This window comes from Heliangelus exortis, chromosome 8 (genome assembly GCF_036169615.1).
Source record: "Heliangelus exortis chromosome 8, bHelExo1.hap1, whole genome shotgun sequence".
NCBI lineage: Eukaryota > Metazoa > Chordata > Aves > Apodiformes > Trochilidae > Heliangelus > Heliangelus exortis.
Genome location: NC_092429.1, coordinates 2,001,848 through 2,025,723, shown reverse-complemented (window position 1 = coordinate 2,025,723; position 23,876 = coordinate 2,001,848). Strand labels below are relative to the sequence as shown.

At 45.3% G+C, this 23,876-nt stretch overlaps 1 protein-coding gene across 1 annotated transcript in view; it reads left to right on the top strand.

Moving 5' to 3' along the window:
• Positions 1–23,876, top strand: part of ROR1 (receptor tyrosine kinase like orphan receptor 1) — a 155,687-nt gene that overhangs the window by 91,984 nt on the left and 39,827 nt on the right. The window contains exon 2 of the mRNA XM_071749930.1: positions 13,070–13,141. Coding sequence (XP_071606031.1) covers positions 13,070–13,141 — 72 coding nt within the window. The remainder of the gene's footprint in view (positions 1–13,069; positions 13,142–23,876) is intronic.

The following is a 23,876-nucleotide window of genomic DNA, read 5'->3' as shown; positions in this document are numbered from 1 at the left end:
TGTTCAACCAGGAAGCCTAAGGCTGAGCAAAATTCCCTCCATCACCACAAGAAATATTTGGTCTGAGAAGCTCATCCCAGGTGAGATGTTTGGGATGTGATGCTGGATGTGCAGGATTTTGGATCTGAATCCCAGCTCTGTCTCAGGGTGTGTGCAGCCCTGTGGCTCTGTGCACATCCCTGTGTGATGTGGATGTGTGGTAAATGGTTTCAAAGCTTTCAGGCAGTAATGCAAGGAAACCAAAATCACAGGGCATGATTTGCTCAGTGGTTTGGAGAGAACCACATCTTCTGAGCATTCCTGCCTTTGGGATACCCCAGCCCAGGCATTCCAAACAAGATATGGTTTGCTGAGAAATGTGGTTCTAAAAAAAAAAAAAAAGGTGCTTTAGCATGGTTGATATTTAGGGTTTGTATGTGTTGGGACTGAGGGATAGGATGTTGCTCAGTGGCCTTCAATGCAGTTTGGTCACTTAAGCCAGAAGTTAAGTGTTGGATCTGGTTCTGGTTCCATTCACATCATTTTGTGATGGTGCCTCCTGTTGTGGGTCATTTTTATCCTGCCTTTGACATAAATGTCTCTTTGGATTCCTCTGAGATTTGCCCCATTCCCAGGCTTAGGGCTAAGCTGAGGTTCAGGATGAGCTGTTAATATCCCAGAGGGCTGCAAATCACTCAGTGGGAGAGAGAGATTTAGTCCTCTTCCCTTTGGGGTTGCATCTGCTAATGGTGTTTTCTGTGGGGTTTTGGCTGCTGGGAGCTGGACTGAGGTCACCAAACCTAAATGTCATTATCAAATCAGGTAACCCACAGGAAAACCTCTTCTGTTACCCCCCTTCTGAGACTCTAATAGCTCAATATTAAAAAAGATTATTGTAATGCTATAATCTGCTCTCCCTGGCCTTGTGTAAACAGCGTGGCTAACAGCAGCTCACAAACCCACTGTCAAAGTCAATTAATTTGGGAATTGGGGTAAGAAAATACACAGTTTAGCAGCCCTGCATTTCAAGAGGATTAGAGACATGCAGAAACCTGAGAAGGCATCCAAAATCATTACTTGATGCTGGATTTTCCAGGTATCTCAGTCAATTCTGGATTAGGTTCAAATATTCCTCGAGCATCCCTGTATGAAAGAATGGAAAGTTTTGAGTCTTGTGCAGCCACAGGGTAAGGAGTTTTTAATTTAAACTCGACAGGTGGTTGATTGTGATATTTGACCAGAATCCCCAAAGTGATAAGGTAATCTGCCAGAATAATAAATATTTCCAACATGTTTCTCATATCACTGATGGAATATTTAGATTTTCTGCAATCAGTGCTCTGTATCTGTCAGGTGTAAATCCTCCTCTCAAACTGAAGCCAGCCCTCCAGAGACCACAACTGCAGTTGTGCTTGGACTCTCTCCATCAGTCATTCAGGAATTTGGTGGCATCCAGACTTCACTTTTTTGGTGAAATGGGATCCTGTACAAGATGAGCAGAGCTTGGGAAGCGGGGCAAAACCGAGGAGGGAGCTCCTGGTGAAGTGAGAACGGGACTTTAGGAGACTTGGAAAATGAAACAGCAGCAAAACTTGGATTGACAATAAGGAGTGGCTCGGGAAGTAATCCCAGTTGAGTGGACAGAAATTGGAGGGAGCAGCCTGTGAACTTGAGGTATGAAACTAATGAGGCAGCTCGGGGACGTTGTGCCCGTTTCGTTTTCCCGGTGTCGCCTTTGCTTGGAAGCTTCCCCAGAGAAGCTGTGTTTGCCTTTGCTTGCCAATAGCCTGTACAAAAATATTTCAAGTGTGTCTGGATGCTATCAGAGCTGACTGATGTTAATGAACCCACCAGGCAAGTTGAGCCCTGTAATAAGCCATGTGCTCATTTGAACTCAGCAGAATCTGGAGGCTGGGGCTTACTTTGGCAGATGCTCATCCGTGTCACCTGCTGAGCTTGAGATGCCTGCAGCCCCCTGGCCTGAAGAGCAAGGAATTAGGAACAGCAATGAAAAAAAACTTTGCCCAGATGTGTGGTTTGCAGCTACCAAGCGAGTGGTTGGTCTGCTGGAACTTCATCTGTGCTGGGTGTGTTTATTTGGATTGCCCCTGCCTTCCAGAGGGAAAACCTGGAGCCGTTTCCAAGCTCCCCCCCTTCTGAAGGCAGGGCAGTTGCCATGGCTTTGAAACATAATCTCTGCAGATCTGCAGTAGCATTACATCAAATGCCTTCTTGCTTCTTGTTTGTTGAGCTAATAAAAAAATCATCAGTGGTTTATCCTTCCACGAGGCTTCGGCGGCTGCAAAAGCAGTTAAAGGCTGAGCAAGCCAACTTTGCCCTGCTCCTGGTGATTTCCTATTGTACAGGCTATTAACTTTTAGAGACACTGTTTGGGGTTTTGTTTTCTTTTTTTTCAGTGGGGCGAAGCCATTACGAGGTCAGGAAGGCTACAGACATTTGTACTTCTGGGTGCAATGAAGATGAAGGCTTCAGTCGTAACTGTGTTGTTTGGAAGTGGCTCTTTTTTGCACCAGCCTTTTCCTTGGTCCTGAGTGTGCTTGAGAAAGGGCAAAATTAATAAAGATTCAGGAGTTTGTGGTGTGTGAGGGTCTGCGTGCCCACGGTGAGATGTTTTGCAGCCCCTGAAACTTTGCATAATTCTCCTGCATAATTCTCCTGCATAATTCATCACCTGCAGTGATGGAGAATCTGGTACAAGGGCACACTTAGCCACTGATGAAACATCCCTCCCCAGAAGCAGGGATGAAAATAAATTTGGTCCCATTGTTAAGTTTGGAATTAGTTTTTCTTAGTGTTAGAGGCTATCTGAATGCAGGAGATGGCATCAGAGAGTGATTCAGATGGATCATTTTATCAGATGAATCATTTTATGAATCTGAATCACAGAATGATTCAGATCCAGATGAACGTTGGACTTGGGAAACTTTCCTGTAGTAAACAAGTTGTAACTGTGGCTAAGTCAGTGTGTTAACTCATTCCAGCAGTGAAGGGATAAAAAATAAACCTCTGAAGTATTGATGTAAACATTTAGTGCAGATGAATGGCCTCTATAATTGCTTTTGTTAGCAGGACAGCCCTGATCTGGAGTCCCAGAAGGGCAGCACAAGAACAGAGGTGCCTGTGTCGTGTCACCAGTGCATCTGAAACCCAACCTGGAGCCATGAAAAAGGAGTTTAGGCTTCACCTCTAAGACCTTGCCCTCTCCTGAGGCTGCTGATAAATGCCAGTTAGCTGGAAGGTCTTGGTTTGGTTTTGTTCTCCTGAGGATGCTGTGCCTGCAAGTGCCGGAGCGTGAAGGATCTGGGTTGGGATCCTCTTGGTGCTGGGACCCAACTAAGCCCAGTTCTCCACACTCATGCTGATCAGCTCTTACAAGTGTCATCTTTTAAAAAACAGCCTTTTGGCAGAAGAAATGAAGTTTTAAATCTACGTTCTAAAATGTAGAGGCTTTAAGTCTGTCTGAAAATCAGGCTGGGGTGGGTTTAGGGTGGAAGTTCCCCTTCAACAGTCAATGTAGCTCAGTCCCAACTTGGCCAAAGCATCCAGCCTCTGGCATCAGTTAAATATTTACATTCCTCTCATTTTATATAAATTGTGCTCTATTAGCATACGTTTCACAGTGTATCCTTGTGTTCCAGCCTCTTCAGAAATTTGGCAGTTTGTGCATTCATCAACATCAACCCGGGTAAAATCCTGGGCACGAGGTTGGAGCCCTCAAAGGTTGCAACATTCCCTGCTTCATCACCAGCAGCCAATAAGTCACGAGGCAACATTTGCCTGGTACCAAGAGGATTTGGTACAAAATGGAGCATGTTTACACTGGGAGAGACTTCTGTGTATTTAAGAAGTAATTGTTTCAGGACCACTCATTAATTCACGGGCTGACGCGGGGACGTTTTTCCTCACTGCACCAAAAATCATTATCGAGCTCCAAAAACGAGAACGGATTTGCACAGGGCAGGCTTCTCCTCTTATTTTTTTACTCAGGTTATAAGGGTTTGATTGTAGATTGCTGGGAGCCTTCTCCGTTTCAATCATTTCTGGCCCTCGAGTGCTGAGGTGCAAGGAGCTCCGGCGTGCTGCAATTTATGGTGGACGTAAACGATTTCTTGTTTGCCCTCTCTGTGCTTGGCTGGTTTTGCCTTCTTTAAAGCTTTTGCTGGTGGATTTAGTGCAGTGGCACTGATGGAAGCCAGGGACAAGTGAGCAGGTGCAATGCAAAGCCTTGTCCAGGCACTTCATCCTTCGTCTGCAAACACTTCTCACCCAACCCCAGGCGCTGCTCGCTCCGCTGGTTTGCAGGGGAAATCAAGGGGAACCTCTGTGGGTGCTGTGCCAGGAGGAGGGGAAGCCCCTAAAACTGTTTCTGCCGTGGCATTCATGCCTTCAGGAAAGCAGACTTCCATAATAAATGTGGGCTGGGTGATACAGAGGCTGTCTGGCAAAGCTGCAATGTCCTGGAGCCTCTTGTCTCTGCACGGAGGGATCTGGGTGCTCTTTAGTCAGGACCTTTTGGGGGTGTTGAAAGTGAAGCCTCCATCTCAGGCAAAGTGGTGTTGCCTCCAGAAAGTGTCTAAAAGAGAACATTGCCTCCTTCTATTCCTCCTCAGACTCTTCCTCACCGTTCCTGTCTTTGAATCATCTTCACCTTGTGCCTTGGGACATCTTTCTGCATCTCTCCACCCTCTTGATACAGTGATGGGGTTTTGTGGCCATCCTCTGTTTCTTCTCACATCCTCTTGCCTCCAACTAGCAGCCCAGTAATTTCTTGGTGCTGCTGTGTAGGTTTTTTTGCATTCTTCTGTTGCAGTCATGGATTCTCCTTTGTGTGGTTCCCCCTTCTGTGTTTCCTCCAGTCCAAGGTGCTAAGAAAAGAATAGCTCGGGGCATGGAAAAAAATTCAGTATTATCTCAGGTAGGTTTGGAGGGATGGGAAATTAGCATTTATTATGCAAATTCTCAGCCTTTGTGGATTTGCATGACAAACAGCTGTGCCCATGCTCCCTTCCAGAGTTATGGCTGCTGGAGAACCACCAGACTCTGCTATCCACGTCGAATAAAAGCTGCCTTTGTGGCCAAGAAAACGTGTTCCTCCAGTACCTTTCTTCCACATTCCTTGTGTTTCAGACTGAGCAGAGTACAAGGAATTCTTCCTGGAAAAAGACAGAGGTCCCATCAGGGTGTGCAGTGCAGGATCACTCCTGGTGGTTCCCAGGGAACCTGCTGGGTTCAGGTCTGGTTGATGTGTGGGTTGTAAGTGCCATCACAGCCACATTTCTGGAGTTCAGAAGCACAAAGCCTCAACTGTGAGCTGCAAAATGCTGGCATCCAGCCAACTGGCCATTTCTTTTTTTTCCCTTTTTTTTTTTTTTCCCCTCTTCGTTCCCTGTCATTAAAGCTGTGGGTTGCTCCAGGGTGCAGTGTTTTGCTCTTCTTAAGTGGAACTGTTAACGACCCAATTTAGAGCCATGTAAAGTGCACCCGGATTCCACAGTGACTTCTAAATCCATCTAATGTTAATGATAATCTGTAATTAATAGCAGCAATCAAAAGGAATTGTAGTTCAGTAATGAGAAATTTCGGATTAAAGTATTAGCGTATTAAAAAAAGGGCCTCTGAAAAACCTCTTCTTCCAAGAGATGGCTCTGATCCCGTGGAAGAAAGCAGTTTTTAACTGATGTGACCTTAGCCAAAGACCAAGTTACTAAAAATATTGCAGTCAGCCCTGACTTGTGTAGGTCATTAGACTACTGCCAAAACAGTTAAAGGCACTTCAGGAGTTTCCAGTTTCTGGGTACGTTGCAATTGTGCAATTTTTTTGCTGATGTTGCCTGCTGATGTTCCAGATCAAATCTTTAATAGAGCACGTTTGAGAACAAGCTTTAATCTCCCCACTTGGCCTTTTGGGGTGAGTATTGCCTGGAAGAACAGAAGAACCCTGGGACTGCCTCCCTTTGAGCCCAAAGCTTTCCTGGGGTGTCCTCACTGAAAAGGTGTTCTACAAGGAGATGGAAGCAGAGGGGTCAGGTGCATGCAGGGCTCTTGCCTTTCTCACCCTGTGGTGAGAAATTGGGCACCAGGATTTTTTGTGAAGCTGCATGATAGATGGGCTAATCCTTCCATTTATCTCCAGCCCTCAGGAGTTTGAAGCCTTGGAAAAGACTCCCAGGTGGAGATGTTGCTCCCTGTGTACGTGCTGATGGAAGTGCCAGCAGTGGTGCTCTGGGATAAATGCAGTTCCTAACAACTTCCAGCCCTGTGCTAAATGAAATCATCCCGTTCCCTGTCTTACTTTTGAAGCTGAAAATTAATCTGTTGTAGATCTGACATCTCCAGAGCTTAAGCTGTTCAAGGGTGTTGAAAATTTCCCCACCTAATGCCAATTATCAACCTACCCAAGGCTGTCATCATGATGCCTTCCAGGTAAACAACAGAGAGAGGTGCTGGGGAGTTTTGCATTCTAAGAGCATGAAGAAAATGAACCATTGGGAAGTTCTGGCCATCACTCAACATCATCCTTGCCCCTGTCTGCAGGGGGCAGCCTGAAGAGCTCCAGCCAGCCAGTCCTTGCCAGCAGAAAGAACATTTTCTGACCCAGCCATGACAAAAGTTGTGAACTCTGCAGGAATCTTCTGAACTCTCTCTCCTGGATCTGCCCATGTGAGGTTTTTGCTGCTGATTTTTTTTCAGCTGCAGAGTAAACCAGGTGGAGTAAAGCTAAGGAATGGTTGGCATTTGAAGGAGAAATGCCATCATTGGAGCTGCTGGAGTGAGTCCAGAGGAGGCCACAAAGATGTTCAAGGGCTGGAGCTCCAAGGACAGGCTGGGAGAGTTGGGGTTTTTCCTCTTGGGGAAGGCTCTGGAAAGACCTTAGAGCACCTTCCAGCACCTGAAAGGGGCCTGCAATAAAGCTGGGGAGGTCTTTCCACAAAGCCACGTTGTGGTGGGACAAGGGACAATGGATTGAAACTGGAGGAGAAGAGACATTAAAGAGAAATTCTTTGGTGGGGGGGTGGTGAGACACTGGAATAGGTTGGGGCTGCCCCATCTCTGGCAGTGTTAAGGCCGGGTTGGATGGAGCTTGGATGAGGGTATAGAATGTACCCTCAGCAAGTTTGCTGATGACACTAAGCTGGGAGGAGTGGCTGACACACCAGAAGGCTGTGCTGCCATTCAGAGTTGGGCAGGGAGAAACATGATGAAATTCAACAAGGGGAAGTGTAGAGTTTTGCATTTGGGGAAGAACAACACGATGTCCCAGTATAGGTTGGGGGCTGAGCTGCTGGAGAGCAGTGAAGGTGAAAGAGACCTGGGGGTCCTGGTAGACAAGAAGATGCCCATGAGCCAGCAATGTGCCCTTGTGGCCAAGAAGGCCAATGGCATCCTGGGGTGCATTAGAAAGGGGGTGGTTAGTAGGTCAAGAGAGGTTCTCCTCCCCCTCTATTCTGCATTGGTGAGGCCACACCTGGAGTATTGTGTCCAGTTCTGGGCCCCTCAGTTCAAGAAGGACAGGGAAGTGCTTGAAAGAGTCCAGCGCAGAGCTACTGAGATGATTAAGGGAGTGGAACATCTCCCTTATGAGGAAAGGCTGAGGGAGCTGGGTCTCTTTAGTTTGGAGAAAAGGAGACTGAGGGGTGACCTCATCAATGTTTTCAAATATGTAAGGGGTGAGTGTCAGGGAGATGGAGTTAGGCTTTTCTCAGTGGTGACCAGTGATAGGACAAGGGGTAATGGGTGTAAATTGGAGCATAGGAGGTTCAAGTTGAATATCAGAAGAAATTTTTTTACTGTAAGGGTGATGGAGACCTGGAACAGGCTGCCCAGGGGGGTTGTGGAGTCTCCTTCACTGGAGACATTCAAAACCCACCTGGACACGTTCCTAGGGGATGTACTCTAGGGGGCCCTGCTCTGGCAGGGGGGGTTGGACTAGATGAGCTTTCCAGGTCCCTTCCAACCCCTAGGATTCTAGGATTCTATGATTCTATGTCCCTGTCCATGGCAGGGGCTTGGAATTAGAGGATTAAGGTCCCTTCCAACCCAAGCCTGTCTATGAACTGATGGTCATGCAGCGTTTCATCTTGCTGAGCAGACAGCTCTTTAGCTAAGGGCTGTTCCCTGGCAGTTTTTACTGCATAGAACTTGTGGGCACTTGACTTTTCAAACACTGACCATGGCAACCAAAGTCAGCTGCTCACCTGGAAAGGTGAGGTTTGGCAGGAATATAATTATAACATGAACTCTTTGGCTTGGAGGCTAAATATACCTTATCTTGGACACATCCTTGTGCTCTGAAGTGTCTGTGTTCATAACTGGTCACTGGAAGGTTTGTTGTTGAGCAATGGTATTGTATACTCTGAAAGACAGAATGTTCTCCTTGAGAGGCACCTGCTTAACTTGAAGAGCAGAAATGTTCTCCACAACTCCCTTTTTCCACCCAGTTTTGCCTCATTCAGCTGCTTGAAGCATCCCCGATTCCAACCTCCTCTGGAAACAGGAGGATTGCACCATGCAGAGGTGGCTGCTGCCCCACAGAGATGCTGATGTCATGCAAATAAAATCCTTTCACAAGTTAAAAGCAAAATTTGAGGGCTCTGCAATGCAGATTTCGGGATGGTGCCAATCTTTAAACAGACAAGAAGATGGGTAACTGGTGGGTTGCATCCATTACAGTCTGCAGAAAGTATGTCTGGATTTCCTTCAGCACCTCCAGGGTGGGCTGTGGATAAGCTGGGAAGTGCCTGGTTGCAAAAAATAATATTATCTTGGGAGATGAGATGAAAACCTGTGGGGAAGTTACAAAGGAGCAGGGGAAGAGAAAACACAAAAGGCAAGAAAGGAAGATGAGGGAGATAGGACTGAGAAGAAAAACAGCCAGGAGGCAGATCTGTGGGAAGATCCTGGAAGGGATCAGTCAGGTAGGAACTAGACAGAAGGAAAGATGAAATGTTGGGCTGGAATGTGCAGAAAAGCAAAAAATACTGAGCACTTAGGATAATTAGGTTTTGCTCTACGTATAACTTTATCTAGGTTTCCTGTTTTTCCTAATATTCCATCCAAGTGAGGCAGCTGAAGAGTCTTTTTTCTGAAGGTTTTTTTTTCACCTTTTTAAAGGGCATTGATGGTCCCAGTAGATTTGCTGCTGTAAGATGCTTGTTGGTCGTTTGGCCAAATGAGTTGTGCCCAAATCTGGGGATTTTTCCTGTCTTGCCCCTCGTGGCAGCATGGGGCAGCTCCCCAGTTGTGTCTGCAGTGATGTCTTGCCCAGTCTTGTCTGGTGGAACTGGGGGTTTATCACTTCCTTAGGCAAATTTCTTCACAGGGTATAAAAAAAGTCTCATTGTAGGCTTTTTATGCAGCTTCAGAGCTTGGCAAATGGAAAGCTGCTCTTTAAATTGAGGTTGAACATTTGTGTAGGTTACCTTAATGCTCAGGCTTGGAACTCCTTGCTTTATCTAAATACTTCCCTTCCTCTTTTTGGTATTTTTGAGCATTCTGCAGTGAGATCTGAATTGCAGCCACGTGTTTGTATCAGAAAAAAACCCTTTAACTCCCAGTTGTAGATTTAATTAGTCAGGGACTAGAATGGCCCAGTGGTGGGGTAGAGAGGAAGGGAGAGGATGCCCATAAAGAAGACACTTTACATTTTTTGTTTGCATGTTTTAACTGGACCTATCTTCCACCTCCAACAGATGAGTTCCTGCCAGACCTGGGCTTTTCATCTCTGCACCCAAGTGGAAAGCTTGTCCCAGGTCACACTTCTAGAAGTGCCTTCCTGCAGAAAATCCACATTCTCAGACTTATTTTGCTCTCTGCTTTGCTTCTCTATAGCAGATTTATTCCTCCTTAAAATCTTCAATCATTCCTGGGTTTGGTGTCACCTGCCTTCTTCCTGTTTTGACTTAGATTCTCTTGCTTTTGCATTACAAATGCATCACAGGGAGGTATTAATTTGTCTGGGGCCTGAATCTTCTCTTTTTTGGCTCTGTGGGCAGAAGGTGAGGCTGCTCCATCCTCTTGGTGGTTTGTAACCCTGGCAGCACAACCACTGACTGATGGTTGAGAAAAGGAGGCAGCAGTGGGTTCCCTGCTCTAAGAATTGGCTCTGTAGTTTTTATTGAGGTTTATTTTAATCAAAGAGGTTTCTAAAAGGACTGACTTGTGTGGAATTCACCCTGCACTTAGGCAATCAGGTAATAAACTGAGAAATTAGCCAACTTCTCTGTGAGGAGTGTAGCTGAAAACTCTTCTTGGCTTTTCACAGGGGTTGTAATTGGCTGCTGGGATTTCTCATTAACTTAAGGCCAAGGTTTCCTAAGAGTGGTGGAGGTTTGAGCAGATACTGATTTTCCAGTGTTAAAGAGAAGATTCATCACTCATCTGGAATGATTCCATCTCTATAGAAAATTGTAACAGGATAATGGTTCTTTCTGGTGATTGCATTTCTCAGGTTGATCTTTTTTTTTTTTCTTTTCACAACAAATCTGACTGGTCAAGTAGTTACATCAGGGCTTGAGAGGGCATTTTCAACAAGTAAGGATTCATGTTTTAAAACTATTCACTTGAAATCCAGTTGCAACAGCATTAAGCAGATTTTTTTTAAATGCTGACACAATTGGGCAAGCCTGTTCCAGTGACCCAAATGCAAGTTGCTGTGTGGAAATCCCAGCTGTGGGCTTGATAGAATGAAGGGAACATTGATTTATGGGAAGATGAAAGGTGGGATGTGTGGCTGAGGTGGGTGGATGGACATTGCTGGGGGAGTGAGGGATGCTGAGCATCTCCTCCAGGTTATGGGTGGGATGGCTGGAGGTGCCTTGTATTCAGTGTGACCTTGGTGCTCCAGCTTTGACCCATTAGCACAGGGTCCCAAAAGGGGAAAAAACCCTCCTGTTTATTCCCAGTCTGGTTTTTGGTGGTTTTTTTTAACCTATTTTCCTCCTGGAGGCAGAGTTACTGAGCGAGGTGAGAGCAGGAGGTGGGATTGGTTCCAGGGGAGGAATGAGTTTGCTCTCTTGAGGCTTTGATCCTTGTCCCATCCCTGACTCAACCCTCTCCATGTGCTGGCTGGGAGCACGCTTTGTGTGGGACCTGAAGGTTAGAGCAGAGTTTTTCCAAGGAGAAAGGTTTTTCCAAGGCTTTCTCTTTTGTGCACAGCAACCCTAAGTCATCTCAGGCAGGAATTAAATGAATGCAAATCTCCTGGATACTTCCATTTCCTACAGCAGCTTCAAATCATACATTTGAATTACATTCAAAACATGTAACATGTTCCTTTCAGTCAGATCAAGTGTTTACTAAGGGCACAGAAATAGTTTGCTCTTAGTTCAGAGCCTTGACACAGGAACAGCAGAAAATTCCCAGTGACCATCTCACAGACAGTAAAGTTGGGTCTTATAATGTGCTTTTTTTCTGTAGATAAGGTGCTGAATGTCTGCTCTGTGAGGTTTGCAGTCATGTTTTCAAAGCCTGAGTAAGAAAACAGTAGTTTGGACACTGTTTAAATAGCAAAATATTGGATTTGGTCATGGTATTGTTAGCATTTAGGGTTTTTTCTTTTTGGTTCACTGTTTGCAGAATCCAGCTCATTTGCAGGCTCTTAATGTGGTCCCTAACATCTGGGTTAGGTGAAAAGCTCAACTTGTTAAAAAAGTAAAGAGGAATGGACAGAGTGGGCCAAAATCTCAGCTTGTCACTCGGGTGTCACTGCTGACCTCAGAATGATGCCATTTGACATGGGCTCAGGATCTGTCCCTGGAGGGTTTGTACCCAGGCCAGGAACTGTGTTTGTAGGTGACTTATAATGACTTCAAATTCTGTGTTTACTTTGGAAATAGTTGACAGAGTCTTAAATAAGCACTGCTACCAGGTGGGCTTTTAGGAAGGATGATATTTATGACAAGTGTAGTGGCTCTATCTGAACTTAACAGCTTCATATATTTGCATGACTTTGCCTATAAAATTTCCTTGTGTTTTTTTAATAAAACAAAATAGTTGCCAACTGGTCAGATGCAGAACATCTTTTCCTCTCGTTGCACAGCCCCAGTTTCATGAGTGCAGTTGCTTTGTTGTTAAAAGATGTCTGGGAACCAGCTAAAGGGATGATATCAAAATAAAAATGATGTACTTCAAAATATTCCTATTCTCATTGGGGATGCTGCTCGTGCTCAGCATCCCAGCTTCCCTCACTGAGCACTTGTGGGACTGGGGGTCTGGCCAGGGTGCAGGACTGGGTCATAAGGTGTTAATTTGTAGGGAGTCTTTTTATCATCTTGCTCAGGTTGGGAGTTGTTGGCCTGGGGCAGCATCATCTCATCCTGGATGCTGCTCCTGGCACCACAGCCTGTTGGCTCCAGGTGGGTGTTTGGTGAAATCCTGGGTGTTCAGATGAAGGGAGGTGTTTCACCATGACCTGTAGCTGAGGCTGGAAGTGTGCTGGCAGTGCCCTTAGCACCATCCTCCTTGCTGCTCATGTGCTAAAAACCTCAAAGAAGTAAAAAATACAAACGAGGGCTCAAGTCACCATTCCCCTTTTTCTTGCAAAAGAAAAAAAAAAATACTGTAGGAATAAGCAAACACCACAGATGTTCAGATCAGGCTTTCCAGGCTGTGTTTACATGAATCACAGAGGGATTTTCCATCCAAGTAGCCCCAGCAACTCCAGAGCCTCATCTTGGTCTCTTCCCGGGCTCGTGGGTTTCCCGGATTAAAATCGCTTGTAAATGTTGATAGATAACATGGCCTGCAACCCCCTAGCACTTGTGTTTTCCTTTGCTGTAACACTGCAGACTCATTCTACCTCTATAAAACACGTGGGGAGATTTTAAGGTGGGCCAAATCCATCTCCAAAATGCTTGATTAACACAAGGCCTCTGAGTGACAGCGTTGCAAAACAAACCCCAGTGCTGGCCCAGTGCCTTTTTCCACTTCACTGGTTCTGCTGCTCAGATGTCTCAGCCTGCCAACACAGAGCATCCACTACATTTTAATAGTTGCTCAACTTTATAAATGCCTCTGCTTTCCTGATGATACAGAATCAAGGTATTAACAATGTCTTTTTTTTCTCTTCCAGGAGCAAATTCATCACTTGTTGCTGATTTCATGCCTACATCCTCATGGAACATCTCAAGCGAGTTAGATAAAGGTAAGAGGACAGAAAAAAATAAGTAGAAAGATGTGAAATCAGATTTTTAAATCTCAACTCTTCTTGGCTTTGCCAAATCAGCAAGCAGATGGGTGAGAGGGCATTTGGGATAAACCTTGTTGGCCTTGTGATGGTTTTGAGATTTAATTATGTGTGGTTCTGTATTCTGAAGAATGCTGTGTTCATTTCTTGTACCAGTAAAGTGTTCCACATGGTAAAAGTATTTCAAGATGTTAGTTCTGTTGGTTTATGAACTGCTTGACATTTTGTCTGTGCTGGATCTTAGGATCTGAACTCAAAATTACCAAGCAGCAGCCAGTTTGCCTTGATGTGTTTTATTGTGAAGTTTTGAGGCTTTAAGTTAATGGAGGGGGGGAAAATACATTTGCAGGTGGTAATTATCTGTGACTTGGAGCTCTCCAGAATATATATTGTGAAAAAAAGGACATATTTCTCCTTCCCTTCATTTTGTAGTATATACACCACCAATTTATTGAAGCCAAATTGCTTGGCTTCCTCCAGCCTTTATTGCCAAGGAGTGGCCTGCAGCTCCTGAGTCAGTCTGCTCTCTGAAAGGCTTCTAACATGACATTTACAGTGGAGGATGCTGTTAGCCACACTAACTGTGCAATTTGTCAGCCAGTCTTAATTTGCTTATAACTTTGCCAGCCATTAACTATTTAGACTGAAATTTCCTACAGTGGAGCTCTGCCACAGATGGTTTTTTCAAAGTGGTTTTCTTGGTCTCTATTTTCTGAGTGCCTTTTATGAGCACATGCTCATAATGTTTCATGTTGAAGCATAAATGTGTTTTCTGGGCTGCAGTAGAATATATGGCTCTGGTTTTAAGGCAAGGTTGACTCTTTCACATCTGCCTTCCCACCAGGGAAGGAGCAGAACTTTCTGGTGGTCCAGAAGAAGATGAAAGTTGAAGTTGCTGGTGGGAAAGGGAAAAAAGCATGTAGGCATTAAGCAGAGAATTCCCAATTCCCAACAAACTGCTGAAAGAAGGCATTGAAAAAGTGGATGTCTCATCCCCCTGCAGAGATTCATCCAGGTGCCCATGGCAGGTCCACAAGCAATGTCCCAAAGAAGTGAAGGGTGGTCATTATCCCAAACAGAATGCCTGCCCCAAACCTTCACTGGTTTGGCAGCTTTGTTTGGTTTTTTTTTTAAAAAAAGTAAAATAAAAATAACTGGAGTAGAAAAAGCAAGTCAAGGCCAAACACTGAAAAGTTAGGAAATGCCCCAGAGAAGGCAACTGGAGAGGCTTCCTTCAGACCTCTGCTGCTATCCCTGGCAAGCACCCCCAGGGTGGATTTTTTTCACACTTTTTTGAGGTGATGGAAATGTGGTTTTTTTTTGCAAATGATCATCAGTGATCCCTGGTTTGTTCTGTGCTGTGAGCACAGAGGTTCACCTGGTAAAGCCCCCATGGATTGCTGTATCTTGCAGGGAAAGCTCTGGGCCTTCAACCAAAAAATAGACAGATCTTGAAGATGATGTAGTTTTACAGGAGGTTGTAAATGATCTGTGCTGAAGAACAGCCCCTGCTGCCTTCTGTGTTGTTATCCTTAATGTGAGGTTTTCTGGAGGGTGATTTCTCAGGACCAGGTTGGTTTTCAGTCCATGTTTTGGCTCAGCTTCCTCTTAGCTGGAAGCTCAAAGGGTCCCTTTTTTCCAGCAGCACACTCCTCAGGTGGGCACTCTCCAAAGTCTTGGTTTGCTGGACATAAATTAGGAACCAGGGGAAGGTGGCTGGTGGCATCATGGGCTGTTTGTGTCCTTTGGTGTCACCTTTCTTCAAAATCCTCCCCGTGCCAGCTTGTAGCAGCCATCCCAGAATCACAGCATGGCTTTGGGATCATCTTCTCCAACCTCTCATCCAGCCCAGGTTGCTCCAAGCCTCATCCAACCTGGCCTTGAGCACCTTGGGGGGGACATCCCCAACTTCTCTGGGCAATCTGTTCCAGTCTTAGCACCCTTGGGTGCAGATTTCCCACCCTGGCTGCTGGTCCTGCTGCAAAGCTGCAACTCCAGAGGTAGGAGAGGTAAAAGTTGGGATGATGGCCACCATCCTGGACCTCGAGTCATTTTATTGATCAAAAGGAAGCTTCTGCTTTCTCTGCCAGCTCAGCCTGGCCTCTTTGTTAGTAATGAATCCATTTTCCCTGTTCCTTCCATGGCACCTGCTCCTCAGCTCCATTCTCAGAGCAGGTAAAATGAGGTTCCATGCTCCTAATCCACCTGGAATGTGGCAATTACCACTCATAGGGCTGCATCCTGCATTCCTGGGGGATTACTGGCACTGATTAGCATTTAGACTGCTGTAAGCTTACCCACCTAAACACGGATTTCCATATGTGATTAAAATCCCTTTGCTGCCCAAAAAAGCTTAGTCAGAGGGGTGGATTCCCCAAGCAAAGAAAGGTGCACACGTTTTGTCTTGTCCACCCGAGAATTCTGCTGCTTCTCCTGAAAAGTTTTTGAAACTCTGGCTTGTTGCAGCACACAGGGACTCGAACCTCAGAGGAGAAAATTAGGCCTGCACTTAGTTTCCATTTCTTTTGCAAACAAGGATCTCAAGGAGTCAACATCCCCTTGCCTTTGCTCCAGGTCAGCCAGGCGGTCCCAGTAAAACTCATTTGAAAGCCTATTAAGTTCACCACATGAAAGTGCTTTCCAGCCCAAATTCCCCAATTAAATGGCTGTCTGCTTTAAGTGGCTCCAACCCTACCTGCTGCCTTCTGGAAATGAGCATCTCCTCCTCAAAGCCATCCCCTGTGTTTTGGGGAGGAGGACGAGCTCTGGGTCTGTGGAAACGAGGACGTTCTGCGTTTTGAAATAATTACTTAATCTGGTGCTTTCCCCAGCTCAGTGAGGTCTGCAGTGATTATCTTACAAGGGAGCCCCATTCAGGTTTCAATTTCTATTAAATAAGCTAAATCGACAGCATTAAACAGTTGCCTGTTTATTCTTTTTAGCAGGAAATGAATTTAAAAGAGACGCAGCCACCCGTGAAGAGCTGTTGAAAGCAGCGATTGATGGGAGGGAGGAGGTGGTTTCTCACCAAAACCTTAAAAAAACAAACAAACTGTGCATAAAAAATAAAAAAATAATCGCTTTTCAACCAGGGGATATTGAGCTAGGAGCATTTCTCTCTCTTCTTTTCCAACTGGTAAATCAGGGTGTGCGGAGGGAATGCCAGGAGGGAAAAAATGAAATGAAAATGTGATCTGATAAGCAGTAAATTATATGTAAGGAGAAATAAGTGAAGTTCAGGGGGTCTGTGGCAGGATGAGAAGCCCAAGTTGCAGCTGGGATGTCATGGAATGGTTTGGGTTGGAAGGGACCTGGAAGACCATCCAGTTCCAAGATGCTTGGGCAGGGACACCTCCCCTAGACTAGGTTGCTCCAACCTGAGCTGGTTTCCCCTGGCTTGGCAGGAGATGTCCTTGCTTTTTGGGGCTCAGAGAAGTCCCCTCCCTGTGTGCTCCTTTGTATCCCCCCTCCTGCCCCTTGCCAGGGCACAGCCACTGTGCTTAAAGCAGTTTCCTTTCAGCAGTGGTTTGGCAGGAGGTGGTACCTGAGGCAGAACAAAAAGCTTGGATGAGAGCTGGGAGTTGGTGGAGTTGAGGAGGATGCTCTGCCCTGGTGCCAGGGTCCATTCTCTGATCTTCAATGTGACTCTTTTGGCCAGCATTTTTAAAATCTTGTTTAATACACTCTGGGTTCCCATTTCTCCTTGCCTGTGCACTGCCTCCTCTTCCTCCCCTCAGATGGGCCAAGCTCCTGCTGCAGCTCTTTGAGAAAGGTTCTGATTTACCATCAGCTCTTCCCTCATCTTTTAAAAAGGTGAAGAGCCCTTCATTCAGCTGCTTCTCTTCCACGAAAAAAAAACCCAGTTGTGGAAGGGTAGGCTTTTCCTTCCTTCAGATGTCAGTTTATTTACAAAGAAACAGATAGGTCTGAATTGGAATGGGAACCTATTTACATCTGGTACAGAAGAGGAGTTGTTGGGGAACTCTTCATCCTCAGGCAAAGATAATATTGGAGTCTTTGCCAAGAAAGAGCCAGCTTTGAAATATTATTTTCTTTTCTAACTGTGAGGAGGATTCAGCTTCAGTGGATGTTACAGGACTGATCAGAGGATGATGCTCTTGCTGTGGGTCCTCCTGCTCCCCCCCTGCCCTCCTGCAGCCTCCTCAGGAGCTCCTTTCATCATAGCAGCTCCTTGACCATCCACAAGCTGTGTCAGGGTCGTGGTAGACACAGACCTGAGGACACCCATCTTGGGGTGCAGCACATCTTGGGTGCCTCCTCCTCCTCCCAGGAGCTCCCAGGTCCTCCAGTTTCCAAAGAAAACCTCTTAGTGTGAGTTTTTGCAGATAACTGCCTGATTTTCTTTCCCTTTTCGTGGCTTATCTGCTTTGGCAAACAAGTCTAAAATGTTAGGATGACTCAGGGCTTGGGATCCATTCTCATTTCCAGACATCTCTGAGCTCCCCGTGCCCACGTGGCAGCACAGACCTTGCACTCTTGGGATGCTCCAGGTGCTCTATGGAAAGCAAACCTTCCCCAGAGAGCTTGGCAACAAGATTTTGGAAAATGCACCCCAGATCACTCCAGTGAAGCTGGGATTTATCCTGAAGTGTTCAAACTCCTATCAATGCAAGGATCCCTCCCCTGGGACCAACTGAGCATCCAGAGCAGAAAATAACAGGGGAAGAGCAAACCAGGAGGTGGGAAAGCTGCTCCATGGGTGGGAATGGGGGTCATTAACTTCTTGGAGAACCTTGGGTGGGCAGAATGGGTTGGAGGGATGGGTTGAAGGGAAGCTACAGCACAAGAAGAGCCCATGGGGCTGCAGAACATCCCAGTGGGTGCAGACACACGGATGGACCCTTGAGGTCTGGGGGCTTCCTTACCATTCCTGCTGCTGGATCCATGCTGAAGCTGTCCCCTTGCTAAGGCTTTCCAGGCAGGGAATTGACCTGGCTGGGAATTCTTCCAGGGAAAAAAAATCTTTCTGATGTCCCAGGGAGAATGTGGCTCTTAGGCAAACTACATCTTAAAAAACATAAACAAAACCAAACGTGGGGAAAACCAGGTGGCTGGAGGCCTCCTGACTTGAGCCCCAGTTCTTTAGAGATTTCCAGATTTTCTTTTGAAATCACTGGATGTGAATTTGATCCGTGTGGTGAAAGAGGAAGAATTACAGCTTTCACATTCATGCACAATTTACCTTTTTATTTTCCTTTATTATCTGGGGGATATTGGGTAAATCAAGCTCCCCTGATGGGGCTCAGGATTCTGATCCTATTTGTGGGGTCCCGTTAGTAGCCAGGCAGTAAATTACTCCTACTTTGTTTGAAAATTTTTTTAGCCACAGTACATTAGCTCCTTTTGTTTGCTTTTCCACTGACGGAGTGTAGGTTTTTATTTGAGAATTTGTGTTTCTTGAATGTCTCATTTATAAATAATACAGGGTGTGAAATCTGAAGGTCACGGAACCCAACCTGAAAAAAAAAAAAAAAGGAAACCACCCCGAGTAACATTGGGCATTTGGGGCAAAAACCTTCCACAAAATGCTTGGTTTGCATTGGATTTTTTTAATATAAAGTTGGAGTGTGCAGTGAGTATCAGAGCATTATACATAAGGTAACTATATATAATAACCTTTTCCTGGCTCATCCAGCTATCTTTGTTTATTTGAAAGATTGATAGATCAGAGGGTCAAGGGACGTGTTTTATTGTAAGTTTCTGTTCCAAATTTCCTGACATTTTTGGTTTAAAAAAAAAAATAGGCCTTTAAAAAGCACAGAAAGGGCTAATAAGAACCAGATCCTAAAGTGATGCTATGTCAAAATGTCAAAAATAACAGCTTTTCTTTGACTCTCCAGCATTAATCTTCAGGCACATACCTTTCTCTACACTCTGCTTTTAATAGCTGGAGTTTTTCTACGTGGCTCTTTACTGCAGAGCAGCTTCTAAAGTGACAACAAAATCCCTTGATGGTTTTCAGTAGTTGAGTTTATAGCTGGATGTGGACATTTGTTTACTTATTCCAAATCACTTTTTTTTTTTTTTTCTTTGTGTGATAAAGATTCGAGGCTTCCTACTCGTGCTATAAAAGCAGTTCCTGAGGAAAGCAAAGCTTCATTTCCCCTTGCCAGGTGCCAGTGTCAAAGCTGTCACCAAGACATCTGTCCTTAAACCTGAAAGTTGGCTCTAAGGAGAGGCAGATGTGAACTCTCAGATGCAAATTAAGAATTGGCATGAGATGGGCAGTGATTTGTCCTGTTCCTACCCAAAACCAAGACCATCAGAAGGGTTGGACCAGATGATCCTTGAGGACCCTTCCAACCTGACGTTCCATGAAAAGCAGGGGGATTCAGGTGCTGATAATTTTTTGGAATTCTGCAGGCTTCTGTGCTCCAGTTTCCTTCCCCTCTGGCCCAGGGCAATCTCTAAGCTGTTAATTAGCAGAAAGCAGCAATTAATTGGGAGAATCCCAAACACACAGAGATACCTGAACAGCCACAGAGCCTCGGGCAGGGGTCAGACTGTCCCAGGTCAGTGAATTATCCTCAGGTGGTGACTCCCTGTGTCCCAAATGGAGTTTTGCTCCACGTACACATCACTGAGGAAGCTGATTTGAAAATAAACTGAGGAACAAAGGCATCAGAGTGTTTCCTTTGGGCCCAAGGCAGCTGACACTGAGTGGTTCCTCCTGGTTCTCTGGACTTGTGTCGTTGATACTCATCCTAGGGGTTGCCAAGTCACAGGGTTGAGTCTCTTCCCTCTACTTTTATTGATTTAAAATAAGTGAAATTCCAACTGGGAGTCTTCTTTTTGCCCCTTTTGATAAGCAAGGGGCTCTTGGTCAGACCTGCCAGGAGTTGTCCTTCCTGGGTGAGTTCTGGGCAGCTGGAGCAGTCAATGGTTGCTCCTTATTCCAGCAGGTGATGTTCTCCATCTGTGGTCATGCTTCTCTCAGAAACCCTCCTGGTTCCTTCAGGGGAATAGGAACAGCTTCAAACTCAGTTGATGGGATGTATGGACCTGGGTGGGCTCTGGGTCAGTGACTTTTTCTCCAAAGGAGAGAACTTCCATACAGAAGACTTCCAGTGGTCTGAATTTGATGGTGATGCCAATAAATGTGAGGTTGGGTCAGGTCCAAGTGGAGCATCCCATGGACTTATGTGGATAAGCCAGAGCTCTGAATGAAGGAAAATTCTTATTTCCAGGCTAGTGTATAAATTTGGGAAGCCTGTGCTGGACCTTCTGATGTTCTTTCCCTTCAAACAAACTCTTGAGGATACCAGGCTTTAAACTTACCCAGCTTGCAGGCACTGACTGAGATATTTTTTTTCATTTTTTTATTTCTAATGTGTAGAATGACAGGGCACAGGTGAGCTGCTAAACCTTTTGGTGCAAAAAGATGAATGCCATGAAGCATCTGTACCAGTGGTGTCCCAGCTGCTCAACCAGGTGGTTGCTTTATGGGCTGCAATGCAGATTGGAATGTTCAAATCCAGAATTTAACTTCATCTCCTGCCCAGCAGCTGGAATTGGTGTCCCCACAGCTGGAGGTTTGGTTTGGAGATGTTCTTTTCCAGGGAATTGCAATGGGCAGTGGCTTGGGACACCATCCTCCCTGCTGCACCTGGACCAAAGCTGCTGTCAGGCTTGCAGTGGCTTAAATGGGGGCTTTAATTTCAGCTTCTCTTTGAATATTCTGGAAGATCAGAAAGGCATAAAGGGAAGGATAAATGAAACAACAAGTCTTCTCATAAAATGGACGTTTCAGGGTCTAATCCTGCAGCCCCACCGTGCTTTAAACACCTCCTGAAATCAGAACCACAGAGCACACCCGGGGCTTGGGGAGGGGGAAAGAAAAAAAAAAAAAAAATCTCACTGTGGGCAGCAAAATTCCCCTCCGAGCAAAGAGGGTGTTACTGCTCTTTGGTAATTTAAGATAGAGTAACCCTGTGGTCACAGAGCAGATTAACATTCCTTGGCCAGAGAGGAGGAGCTTTTATTCTGAAAGCCACCTGGGTTCCACTTAAAAGCAGCAGAATCCTTCAGGATTTATTACAAGTTTTGAACAACGTCAGGACCTGGCTGTGGAAGTGCCCCCAGCACTTTCCTTCTTTTGGGACAAGCAGAATGCTCTGGTTTGTCCTCCCACAGCTGGTGCTGTTCTGGAACATCAAACCAGCAAGCAAAGTTTGGCCATGATGAAGGATACCTAATATTGGGATTTTATATGCAGTGTCTCCAGTTTATGCTCTCTGAATCCTGGGGATGACTTATGATGTGTTGTGTTTGCTTTGGCACCAGCTCAAACCCAGAAATATATTTCAGGCTTGGCTTTCCAGATATTATCTCAAGTCATTTAAAAGTTCATTATAGGGCACCCGCTAGTGCTGCTCTAGCAAAGGGGCTGTCAGCATTTTTCAAGGGTTTATAACTCAGCCATTAAAAAAAAAAAAAAAAACCAACAAAAAAAAAATCTCTGTGGGCTGAAACTTGGCATTCAGGGGTCTAGGCCCAGCAGTAAATTGTTTTTACAAATTAAAAAAAAAAATCAGTTTGACTATTATTAAATTAGAGGTGAGCTAAATTTTATTTAGAACTTTTCCAGGCCATTCTCCTCTCTTTCTGGGAAATTAAAACGTCTCCAAAATGGTTTTATAGGGTGCTACTCTAAAATATGGACCAGCTTTTGTCATGTGCTTGAAACTTTGAGATTTAACTGAAAATATAGCAACGGGGCTTCTCCCAGCATAGCACTTTTCACCTTCAAAGTGCTTTATGAGCATTATCTCATTAATGTCCCCATGATGTCAGAGGGATTATTATCCTCACTTTAGAGCTGGAGAGCATCGAGCCAAAAGGTTTAGGGCTGTTTTTTGAAAGGACTTAGTCTCACAAATCCCACGTGAGCTTTGATTGGCTTTGGGTGTCTACTTCCCTTTGGCTCTTCTGAAAAAAAAATCCCAACTTAAAGTGATTCACCCAAGACTGCTTGGAGCCAGGGTGAAAAACTCAGATTTTCCACTGCCCGCTGCCACCAGGCGGCTGAAATCTCAGAAATTCAACAATTTCTTTGTACAGAAGAACCATGGTTTTTTCTAAGAAATTATTCTTTAGGTCAAAAGGAGTCAACTTTGTGCATCTGGAGAGTTCCCTGGCGTTAGGAAAGCTGTCACCTGGAACGTGGTGTGCTGTAGGAACATGGCTGGAACCTGTAGGTTCATCCCCATTTCAGTTTTTTTTATTTTATTTGCCTCCTCCTGAAAGCACAAGAAGAAGATTTCCACCTCTTTTTCTTGGCCTTTGGTCCCAGGAGGAGGAGATGTTAATGCTGATGGCACCAGGGTGGCTGTTGGGGGGGGGGGATGAGCTGGACAGAAACCTGGTTGCAGAGAGGAACTGTTTTATATGTTCTTTGCATAATTGTTATTAAAGGGAGAGGGTGGTGGCAGGAGCTTTGGTAGGTGAGAGATGGAGGTATTACAAATAAAATTAATTTCCTCTTTGGCCTCTAAGGATGGTTTCTGTGCCTGACAGAGCAGGGATGCTCATTTTTTTGTATGCCCTAGTAACAGTCCAAGCTTTTTTTGGAAGCTCTTTCAGCCCTTCAGCTCATTTTCAATTCCAAACCTGCTTTATCTATGAGAAACATCTTAGGAAGCTTCCAGTGGCTTGAAACCTGCCTTGTTTCAATCTCAGGTGATCTGCTCCATCTGATTTATGGTTTGGATGCAAAGTTTATGTCTTTGAGGACTCAGCTGAATTCAGCAGATGTGTTTTGTTTTAGTCTTTCTGTAATAGATTGTGGAGGAGGATGGAGAACACTTAGGGGAGAGCCAGGAGCTTTGGATGCTGATGCTATTTCTGTTTGTACCTCTGGAGAAGCAGCTCTTGTATTAAAGCCACACTTTTTCCCAGACTTGCTGTTCCTGATGATGCTTTAAAATCCTCCTCCAGCCTTTGGAAACTTCCCTTCCATCCTTCCTCCTTTATTTGCTTCTCCTCTGTGCCATAGGAGCCTTAAAATATTCTGTTTACTGTGGTGTTTGTCAGCAGAGACCATTGTAGGGCTGAGGCCACTCTTTGCCTTTGGACTCTGGATGTCTGACCCAGGCTTTGAAATATTATCAGGCTGGAAATAAATGACTGTGGTGTAGAAATGTTACATTGGCTAACGAGCTGTGGTTCTCCAGTTCCCTGCTATTAGTGGGGGTTTATTAAACCCAGATTGTGGAGGGAACCCAAGCCCACGTGAGCTGGTTCAGATCCTGCTTTCCCACTGAGGTTGTTAAGATAAAAAATCAGCAATGTTTTCAGGCAGCGTGCAGAAAGGATTCTGCAGAGCTGAAAAAAGCCCCATCTGACAGCTTCAGGGAGGTACTTCACACCCCACTGTCCATCTCCACCAAGATTTACCCCATACACAGAGGTAAAAATCGGTTTTTTGGGTTTTGCTTCTTTTTTTTTAGCACAGTGTCACAACCTGCACATGACAAGGCTGCTCCAGCAGTGAAAGAAATACTTGTGGCCACTTCCTTTGTGCTAATTGTTTCTCCTTGTGGCTCCTGGGGACCCAAGTGAGAAGAGGGAGGCCCTGTAGAAAGTGCTGTGTAAACAGAGAGTAAGAGCTTACATGCTGAACAGGTTAAATCCAAAGGAGTGAGATAGGGATGCACTCAGAACACAATGGAGG